This window comes from Theobroma umbraticum, unplaced genomic scaffold, assembly GCF_002168275.2.
Source record: "Theobroma umbraticum cultivar Fairchild unplaced genomic scaffold, ASM216827v3 scaffold_239.0, whole genome shotgun sequence".
NCBI lineage: Eukaryota > Viridiplantae > Streptophyta > Magnoliopsida > Malvales > Malvaceae > Theobroma > Theobroma umbraticum.
This window is the reverse complement of record NW_018397279.1, coordinates 845778-856321: the sequence shown is the minus strand read 5'-3', so window position 1 is coordinate 856321 and position 10544 is coordinate 845778. Positions and strand designations below refer to the sequence as shown.

At 35.1% G+C, this 10544-nt stretch overlaps 1 protein-coding gene across 2 annotated transcripts; it reads right to left on the bottom strand.

Annotated features, from left to right (window-relative positions):
* Nucleotides 1-4785: 4785 nt before the first annotated feature.
* On the bottom strand, nucleotides 4786-10335 carry ABCB26 (transporter associated with antigen processing protein 1). Of its 2 annotated transcripts, none has more exons than XM_021443327.1 (18): nucleotides 9893-10335; nucleotides 9678-9805; nucleotides 9547-9589; nucleotides 9259-9303; nucleotides 9006-9128; nucleotides 8817-8920; nucleotides 8531-8585; nucleotides 8376-8446; nucleotides 8109-8211; nucleotides 7737-7947; nucleotides 7231-7304; nucleotides 6856-6912; nucleotides 6689-6763; nucleotides 6400-6474; nucleotides 6039-6320; nucleotides 5866-5930; nucleotides 5712-5772; nucleotides 4786-5619 (listed from the first exon to the last, which is right to left on the bottom strand). In XM_021443327.1, the coding sequence occupies exons 1-18, from the start codon at nucleotides 10256-10258 to the stop codon at nucleotides 5539-5541; spliced, it is 2019 nt and encodes a 672-aa protein (XP_021299002.1). In that variant the 5' UTR covers nucleotides 10259-10335; the 3' UTR covers nucleotides 4786-5538. The 2 variants fall into 2 exon arrangements, with proteins under 2 accessions (XP_021299002.1, XP_021299003.1); XM_021443328.1 differs by having other exon boundaries at nucleotides 9904-10029.
* Nucleotides 10336-10544: the final 209 nt, after the last annotated feature.

Below are 10544 nucleotides of genomic sequence, written 5' to 3'. Positions count from 1 at the left end.
TCGCCCATTTCGGAGTTGACTAGTTTGACCAAAGAAGTACATAAGGTAAATTTTGTGATATTTACCATTATAAAATATAATTTTAAAATACTTATTAGTACTAATTTGAAATTTATTAATGGATTTTTTATTTCAGTATCCAACTTTATCTCAGCATTCAAAAACTTTTCAAATCCCTTTAAATTAGGAATATTATTTTTTTTAAAATCATGATGATTTTTATATGCAAATTTGAGTTGTATAAAGGTAAAAAAGGTGTAAAAAAAAAAGTTTTAGCCTTATAAAAGGTGAAAAAGGTAATTTGAATCTTATAGAAAGATAGCATAAAAGTTTGGGTCTAAATGACATTTTTGGAAGGTAAAAAGGTTAAAAGATGAGTTAGAGAAAGAAAAAGTATGAATAAAATCAATTAAGATTAAAAAGTTTAACAGTAGATAGGCAAAGATAAGGCCTTGGGAATGTTCAAGGCTGTTGAAGCCTACCTCCTGGCAAATCCTGATGCCTACTAAAAATCCCAATATTGAGATACCATCCACTTCAATTGTCATTATCATACAAATGTGCTAGAGTGAGAGAGATACCTTTTCTTTTGGTTTTTTTTTTTTTAACTGGTTTTTAGTTTTTGCAGTTGTTGGTCCATGTGCCCTTCTGATTGCTAATAAGAGTTCATAGTTTGTCTCAAATACGGGGAAGCTTGAACTATAATTGTCACCTGCAATACTAAATAAAGGATCATGGAAAAAATATTTACTAAAAATATTGATGTGTGATCAAGCTATCCAGTGTGAATGATATTGAGTGTATTGTCTTCTGTATATTTCTGACACAAATTCCTTAATACAACCTGTTTAAGCTTACATCCTGGCAAATCCTGATGCCTACTGAAAAATTGCAATATCATCAGTTCAAGAAAAACACATGGATTTCCATTTGTTTAAAAGTTATTTTTGGTCTCTTCTATCATGGGCAACTCTACCTTTAGTTAGCTACTAAAACTTTCATGTTCTGTTCATCAGGCCTGGGTAAACTTGTAAAGTTATGTCTGCCTGGAACTATAATCAATGGATCAATAAGTATCAAGCAATGTTATGCAGCAATTGGAGATTTTTCTTTTTTAAAAAAAATTAATCATTCCACTCAAAAACAGGGAATAAAATTCCTTGTAGAAGTTACAATGATCCTTCTCATGCTGATCGAGGGTTACTTGCTGAAAGTTTGGGTTAATCTGCAATTTGCAAAATTTGTTTTTCTTCATAAATCTTTTGAGTTGAATTAGGAGTGATAGAATCCAAATCCCCCCCTCTTTCCAATACATTAACTGCTCACCTCTCTCGGGATTGTCGAGCTGAAGGTGTGTTTTGATGGCCTTTAGTTTACTTGAACAGAGAGGGAGTTGAAGCCAACATGCACTCCCAACAGGTCCCTCACTTGATCCTTTTGCGTGTCTTCTACGGATGTTCCTTGTCGCATGATCTTTCCCAGCTGCTTCTCCGTGGTTCCAAGCTTTGCAGCAAGGAAATGGTCTGATCATGTGCTTTTCAGCTGTGTTTGTCGTTCCTGATTGCCCAGTTTTTGTTGAAGGAAGGGCACCTTGGATACTGCATTTACTTATCAAGCAGTTTTGGATGTAATTGTACAGAACTCTCCTTCTCCAAAGCTGTCCTTATGCTATGAGGAGTCTTCTTCCAGATCGGTTTGAGACCGGTTATGGCATTCATGCTTTGGCAAATCACTACTAACTCAAATCATTACTAACTCAAATTCCCATCTTATCCCTTCTTTTTAAATCAAAAAAAAAAATTTTGATTTGATTTTGAATTTGAATTTGAGTTGGTTGATTCATCCTATAACTCAAAAATATTAGCTTTATTTTGAAGCTAAGTTTTCATTAATATAATTACTGTTTTTAATAATTCACAAAAATCTTAACCATTCTTGAATATCAATTTTTCACTCTCTTTGAAGAAATTGTGCTATCATGGCAGATTTTCGTCTTCAAGGTCTCTGCCAATCTCAACTCACGCAAATCGCTACTGAAAATGCTAAAGCAGCTGCAGAAGAATACTTCAAGTTAGGAAATATCGACAAGGCCATCCAACAAGGGTTCGCAGCACTTGATTTGAATCCTGAGTTACGAATCGTCCAGGAGTATATTGCAGCTTATCTTATTCACAAGTTTAATTCGATGCTAAGCCTTTGCCAGAAGATGAAGATAAATGATACTGAAGTCCTATATTCAATTCTTTTTATCGAAGATTGTTCTTCAGTTGATTTGGCTACGATTAAAAAACATTATAAAGAAGTGGCGCTATTGGTCCATCCTGACAAGAATGATTCGATCGCAGCTGAGGGTGCTTTCAAGATCGTCCGTCAAGCTTGGGAGACTCTCTTATCTGATCACAACAAAAGAAGAAGAACGGCTTGATGGGATGAAGTCAATCTTTTTGATTTATTTTATTTAAATTACATGTAGTCAATATTTTTATAAATAATAATGTAGTTCTTTATGATTTTATTATGGTTTTATTTTTTTTAATTTAACTTGATTTGATTTCTCACTCCAATTTAAAATTAATCATAATTATGATTAAAAATCAATGACAACATCAGATAGAGAATAGACATCTTTATTGCTTTTAGAGAATATTTAGTGATTATTTTATTAAATTTAAACTATTGTTAAATTTATTTGATCACGTTGAAATTTATAGTTAAACATATTATCTTGAAAATTGATAAAATATTATAAAGGATTGATTTCAATTTGATTTTTTAAAATCGGTCAAAACAATTCAATTTTCAATTGAATCAATTAAGTATAATAATTCAATTTGATTCAGTTTTTTATATAAAATAAATTTAATTTTTTAATTTTTAAAATTTTAACATCAAACCGACTGTTTGCACATACTACATGCTTAAGACACTGTTCATGTATTCTTTTTTTATGTCACAAATTTGAATTTTATCATTTAAATTCCATTTGGTTCAATTTTTTTTTAATTTTTTTTATCAAAAAAGTTATTCTTTGGTTTCCATCTGTTCACTCAGTGGAAGGATTTTAGGTTCTCTCTCGGGCTTTGATCCGCTTCTTGGGCTAGGCTCAGTTGGGTGGTTTTTGTACTTTTGTCTGGTTTCTGTGCTTTTTGGGGTGCTTGTTTTCTGGGCTCAGTTGGGTTTCGTCGGTTTGTTGGGCTGCAAGTTTTGTTTGTATGTACTTAGGTTTTGGGGTTGCCTTGTATAAAACAAATTCAATTTAAAATAAAATATATTAATTTTTAAAATTTTTAATTATAATTAGACACAAATTCATTAATTTTAAAAAAAATACTCCATCTCAAATATGTAAATGATGTTCCAAATGTATATACGACTTTAATATCTAAACATGAAATGTCTAAAATACATATTTGCTTTTCTTATTTTATTCTTTTCTCTCAAATCAGTCGACAATGCTTCTTTATACTAATCTATCATCTTGTGGTCAAATCTGACAATAAAATGTCAAATTTCGATCATTTTTTTCAACATGATATGTAATAATTTTTTTTCTACATTATATAAAATAATTATTTTTAACATGACATACAATAAATTTTTTTAATAGGACATATAATAACATTTTTTTTACGTGAGCTTAAATTTCACTCAAGGCAATTTTGTTCAAAAATTTTTTCTCTTAACTAAAATTAATTAAAATTATGAAAAAGTTTACTTCCAAAATCACTTTATCTTTAAGGGTTAAAAAATTATTTTTTAATTAATTAACATTAATCAAAATGTCACTTATTAAAGTTTAGCCTAGGTGAAAAAGGTCATTTGAAGAATGCTTGATAGTAGTGAACAACATCCTAATTCTCAACCAAGTTGTTTTATGCAAACTCATTCATGGATCTCAAAAATTCCATTTGCCTCTTGAACTTTAGCTAAAGAGTTCAAAAATGAGCCTGCACACAACAACTTAATTAAGAATTAGAATGCTGTTCACTAGTGTCAAGCATTCTTCTTTGATTTCTCTGAATGTGATGTCATTGACAATAACATGAGCGAGACATTAAATGAAGCTATAATAAAAGCAAGCTGCAAATCAATCATCAGCATGCTCGAGAATCTAAGGCTTTATGTGATGAGAAGATTGGTTCGAAATAGGGAATAGACAAGGAAGTGGAAAACTGAGTATAACTCTCTCATATACTCAGTAAATTAGAGAAATATGGTGGTTGGCAATTAAATGAGAGATGAATTGGAATGAGGATCATCTTCATGAAATCTTTTGGGAAATTGTTGATAAACAAGTGAGAGGAAACTACTCGGTATGTTCGTGGAATGGGGCGTGTAGCCACAGGGCTTGGGACATAAGCGGAATGTCATGCCAACATGCAATCAATGTAATCTACTATGAGGGAGAAGACCCTATTAGGTACTTGACAAACTATTTTAAAGAGTGAATATCTTAAGGCATATGAATAGCTGCTCCATCTTGTTAAAGGCTCAGTGTTCTCACCTCAACCTGAATTTGGAGGTTGTATTAATTCCATGTGTAAAGAGATTTGCTTGATGAAGGACAATAAACCTACCGTTGAGGCTCCTACATCTACTGTTGTCAAGAGGAAAAAAAGTAAGACCAGTTAATGGCCAAATAACCCAATCTACTGCTGCAAGTACGAAAAGGTTGAGTTCACAAAACGTTGTTATTCCAAGACTGAAACTGAAGCATGCAAGCCTTAACGAGAAAGTGACAACAACCTACGGATCCCAAACCGAATCTGACTCAGCACCTACAACTCCTCCAAGAAAGATTTAGCATATCAAAATGTTTTCAATCTTTGACACACGGTTCAATCCAAGGTCACTAGGCAAACTTGCCATTTGGCATACGCCATAGGATGAGTATACAGCGCATGAAATCGAAGAACAGGCTCAAAGACACGTGTTAAAGCTGCCTCCAAAACACTATACGTGTTGCACTTCAAGCACGGCTAATGCCACCCATTTGATGAAAACCAGATACATTTAATTGTACATATAAAAAGCCCAACAAATCTTAAAAGTTAGCTACGGTAATTGTTGGTCATGGAAAGCAACAGAAACAAGAAACCAGCAACGAAACGAAAGGCAAGACGGTTATGGAAGTTAAAGGTGTGGTGGATGAGCCACCGGGTGTTGATGATGAAGCTCGAAAGAAGGAAAATTTGGATGCTAGGGAAAGAAGTGGGAAGAAAGCAGTGAAGGAAAGTGAGGGAGTGAAAGGCCTACCTCACCAGCAAGTTCCTCAGCCAGGAGATTTCTCCACTGAAGCCCTTGAGAATCTATGATGAAACAAGTGATCACATCTTAATCCCATCGCTCCTCTTTCATCTGTTCTTCTACAACTGTATTTTTTGTTATTTGTTGTTTTGTTGTAACTAAAAGTGAAGATACTGGAACTTTGCATATACCTTTTCACCTTTCTTTTTTCCATCGTATGATAAGGGACACAGTGGCTGCAAAAGAGGGAAGAACACAACAGCCAGTACTTTATGTCCTAGGATTTTAGGATCAAGCCAGGGATTCTGCTTGGGCTCTGACTAATCGAGAATAAAACCCACCCTTGAGTAGAAGCTCAGTGTGGTCACCCATCTGACCACAAATAAAGCCAGAGATGCATAAGTGGGCTATGGTTGATTGAAGATACATGATCATTTGGAATAGAATAGACGAAGAGATCCTACCTCAACAATTCGACCACCGTCCATTACGGCAATTCTGTCGGCGGTTTTAATGGTAGACAACCTGCAAAGTTTATTAGTTTCCATGCTCCAAATAAGATCAAACTTGAAAATAGAAATCGAAATGACTGGAGGTGAAAAAAGGAAAAGAGCTTACCTATGGGCTATGATAATGACAGTTCTTTTAGCTCTACTTTCATTTCTCAGTGCATGAAGAACCCCCTATAGATCATAGAAGGTGATGCATCAGTAACAACAAACACAGACCCGCAACAAATTTCGTTTTCTTTTACATTTTACCTATTCGGAAAATTTTATTTATGTCCTTACCTTGACATTGTACTCACTTTCTGCATCCAGAGCACTGGTCGCTTCATCCAGGACAAGAATTGCAGGGTCTCTTAGGATGGCCCTAGCAATGGCAATTCGTTGCTTTTGTCCCCCACTAAGCAAATTACCATCAACAATGGTTTGGTACCCAAGTTGAAGAGATGAAATAAATTCATGAGCATTGGCCTGCTTTGCAGCCCATTCTATATCTTCCTCTTCAACATCCCGTGGGCAACCATATTTAATGTTTGACTCGATATCCATATTGAAAAGATGGGGGTCCTGACTGAAATGCAGATTAGAGTATATTGCATAGCAATATTCAAGCATGCCTCACAGAAAATGAAATATGTAGCCTAACCTGTCCAACAAATCCAATTTTTTCTCTCAGCCACCTGATGTCCAACTCTTTGAGTGGGAGACCATCTATGTATATCTGCAATTAGCGGCACCTAGCATGTAAGCCCTTCTGCCTAACTTCCAGAGTACCAGTAATTCATTAGGTGCATTACAAAAAAACTAAAACAAAAAGGGAACAGCATAATAAGTACAAGAGACTATTGAAACGAGAATAATGACCGTCATAGCCGAGAGCCTGTGACAGCTCATTCAAATTGATGATATGGAGATGAGAGAATGAGAAAGCTAACCTGTCCACTTACTGGCTCATAGAGACGAAGCATAAGATTCACTAGTGTGCTTTTTCCACTACCACTTAAACCAACCTTAACAAGATAAGAATGAGTTGTCAAACTGCAAAAACTTGTTTCAACTCCAATTGAAGACAGAGTTATAACCATGCAATGGCATTTCTTACAATTGCAACCACTTCATTTGCTTGTACAGAAAGGTTTAGATGATCTAGTATAGGTACCTGGGAAAATATCAGAAAATTAGAGACAACAGAGAGTGTTTTTTCTTTTAATCCACTCTTATCACATGGGGAAATCAGGAAGAGGAGGAGGACCTTATCTTGATCCAATTTAGTTATGTGGATTATCTTTTAAAAAGGATGGAGTTGTGCAATGGTGGTTGGCCCTCCGACATATCTCTAGAATCCCTTCCCCGGTTGAAGGATTTAATAAAATCTTAATGATGAATGTTAAGATGATGGCAATTATAGCATGCAGAGGAAGCCACATAAAAATCTAGAATCTCATGTAATGATGCTTTACAAGGACATGACACATACTGTTATCCGTGAAGGATAGTGAAAAGATACATTCACAAACCGGATATTTCCCATTAGTCTCTGCAGCTTCACTCCTGTAAACAACTTGGCAGACAATTAAAAAAAATCGTTACTTGAAAGAAAACTTAGTTTGAATGAAAACACCAGATTCACAATAAAGCTCTGAATCAAAAAGGAATTAGAAGATCAAATTGCTAAAATAGAAACAGTCATGACTCTAAATTCATCAATATTCGTTTCATTTCCAGTATCTTTCATCAGCATTTCTTTCTGTTTACATATTAGAAGTTACACAGATAAAAAGACAATGCAAAGTTCTGCAAATTGTTTAAGCGATTCCATGCAGAATCAATAATTTGAATCATAATAAGAGGCAAGAAATTGTGCTTCTCACAGCATGTCATATGATGAAAGCTGAACCAAATGAAGCGAAACACAACCCCATTAATCTGAAGAATATCTATGCATATGGGATATCCCCTCAAAAAGAGACAAGCAATGCTTGCCTTTTGAGAAGAATTGATCAGCAGGCAAGAGATCCATTAATTGGAAGACCTTTTCACTTGCTCCAATGGATTGCAATAGTGATGATGAATTGTCTACCACCCTCCAAGTAGCATAAATCAACCACTCACAGTATAATATGTATTTAGTGAGCTGTTCAGCTGATGCGTGGGAATTCATAATGCACATTCCTCCTAACAGCACCGCAAGAACCTGCAAAATATGATATTGAAATAAAAGTATGAATCATACAATAGATCTTCGTTCATGTTAGGACTATTTCTTGGTCACTGTAATCCATCTTCATACATGTTATCATTTGCAGTGTCATTCATCCAACCAGAGGCAAAGGTAAAGCGTGAAAGGTAAGTAACCTGTGTTGAACGGTAAAGGCTAAGAAAACTCATATTCCAGAACCCATAAGCCACACTCTCCCGAATGCTTACAAAACCTAGTTCATCCAGCCACTGCTTGTACCTAACACCAACAGGATTAACAATATAAAAATTACTAACAATTTCCTGACACAAAAGCCTTGGGTGTCAACGTCTGTGCCTTCCAAAGAATTGCCAATCAAAGAAGAAAAAATAAACCCATAGAATTAAGAATGCTTAATGGAGAAATTCCAGAGAGAATGGTGCCTTCCAAGTTCTTCTCCTTCTGTTCCATAAGCTCGGACAGTTCTCATCAAAGAAAGTGTTTCTTGTGCAACCTACATAAAAGAAACTGGTTAAATTAGAATGTTATTCAAGTAGCAGAACTCTTGCAGCAATCCAAACAAGTTTTGTGCTTTTACATTGTTGGCACAGGCATTGAACTCTTGCGCAAACATTGCAGCTCTCTTTTGGTACCTATCAAAAACATCAACCATGCTAATTCAGCAAAAGCATAATAAGTACAACATACATAGAGTTGGATAGGCTTTAGTTCAGTAGAACAGATCAATCTATCATAAACTCGGATCCTGATGCAATTAAGACAAGATTGAGACAGGATTTGGTTCAAACTGAACTAACATTCTAAATAAGCTCAAAAGCAAAATCTGATAGCTGAATTAAGGTGAAAAGAGAAAGGATACTCACCGGCCATAAAAAGAAAATATTATAGCCAGAACAGAACATATCACCAAAGTTGGTAATGTGAGAGGCCAAGATAAAGACAGTAAATTTATCAATGCACCTGTTCCCTAAACATGCAAAAGGAAAATGCAATCACACTCTACCATGAAACAAATATTCAGAAATAATAAAATATCTGATAAAAACCAAAACCTGAATGACATTGCGGATTATCAGATGAATATCATTCCCAATAACATGAGAGAGTCGCTGACAATCTGCTCCAAGCCTACTTGTCAAGCTACCAACCATTTCTGTGTCAAAAAAGGATATATCCTACACCCAAAGCATCGGCAGCAAACAGTATTTTACTAAATAGATAATTAAGACATATATCCATTCATTTTTCATGAATTTTATATGCATCACAACCTGGGGTACTAAAAATCACAACTAGATCACAAACCTGAAAAATAAGAGATGCAAATAAGCTTCCCCTAAGACGCTTAACCTGCAAATAAAGTATTGTAGTCACTACAAAAGTGACAGGAAAAGTGAGGCCATGTTGCCTACTTATTTGTAATTTTTCTCAGATTTTACTAGGAAGTTAAAGCACAATCATTTTCGTTAAAGAGAGCAAACAACTAACAATAGTTCCATATGCTATAAAAGTCATTGCTGTTTCCCATTTTCTTGCTGAAGCAAAAGAGTAACTAGCAGTAAAATTGACAAAGCCAAGTGACAATTTTCTCACCAAGATCGTATTTGCTATGGCAAAGCATCCACTTCGCAAGCCACTGAAATTTGCATAAAAAATAAGCTAAAAAAGAAAAATTTTAAATTTTCAAACAAATGCTAATAACATTTTTTAAAATATAAAAATACCTGCAAATTCCTGAAACAATTAACAATAATATCAACACCCTCGAGCTTCTAAAAAACGCTGCGGACTCGCCGCTGTTAGCAGAAAAAACCGACGCCGCCAATATCCTAGGCATCGAAATCTCCGAAACCTAGAATTGAATATTTTATTTTCAAAATGAGAAAGAAATCAATTTGAAAGATCTAAAATTTTCAATTGGATTATGAATTGCACGAACAGCAGCTATACTCAAAGCACCGATAGCGAGAAAGATGATCCACTTATCGTCTCCGATCAAGCTCCACATTCGAGTAAGAGCTATCCAAACAGTAACAGGCTTCTCCGATGAGGATTTTGGAGCTTCGATATCACGGAGGCTCCACCAGCTGTCACGTGGCTGGACAGCTCCCAAACCCCCGGAGCATTTCTTTGACAGAACTTTTGGGAAATCTGCAGTTTTGCTTCTGTTTGGAGGCGAAAACTCGGAAGCCGGAGACTTGAAGCGCTGTCGTTTTGGTTTTGTGCTTGAGAATGGAGGAGGACAGAGCGATGGCCATGGAGGTGTAAAATTAGATACATAGGAAGGGAGATTTTGGTATTTCATGGATCAAAATCATTTCCTTTCGAAGAGGGGGTAGAAAAAACTCTATCGGGAGCTTGAGCTTGGCGCTAGTTTGCTTCTCAGACCAACGGCCAACGGTAATCACTTCGTTATCGACTTATCTATTCGTTTGTTAACAAAACTGTGCGTTTCAGCAGCCAGCTGATATGATGTCGTTTTGACTAAATTTGGACATTAATGTATTAATAGTATTTGAAATATTCAAATATAAAATTTTATTTTTCATAATTTTCATATTTCTTATTTACCCTTTTTAAGATTTTATTTA

What these genes read in the sequence shown, in the direction of transcription:
- ABCB26 (XM_021443327.1), bottom strand. Translation starts at nt 10,258, where the DNA reads ATGAAATACCAAAATCTCCCTTCCTATGTATCTAATTTTACACCTCCA. An exon ending in ATGAGCCAGTAAGTGGACAG is followed by an intron (nt 6,475 to 6,688) that starts GTTAGCTTTCTC and finishes CGCTAATTGCAG; the next exon opens with ATATACATAGATGGTCTCCC. An exon ending in GTCATTATCATAGCCCATAG is followed by an intron (nt 5,773 to 5,865) that starts GTAAGCTCTTTT and finishes TAAACTTTGCAG; the next exon opens with GTTGTCTACCATTAAAACCG.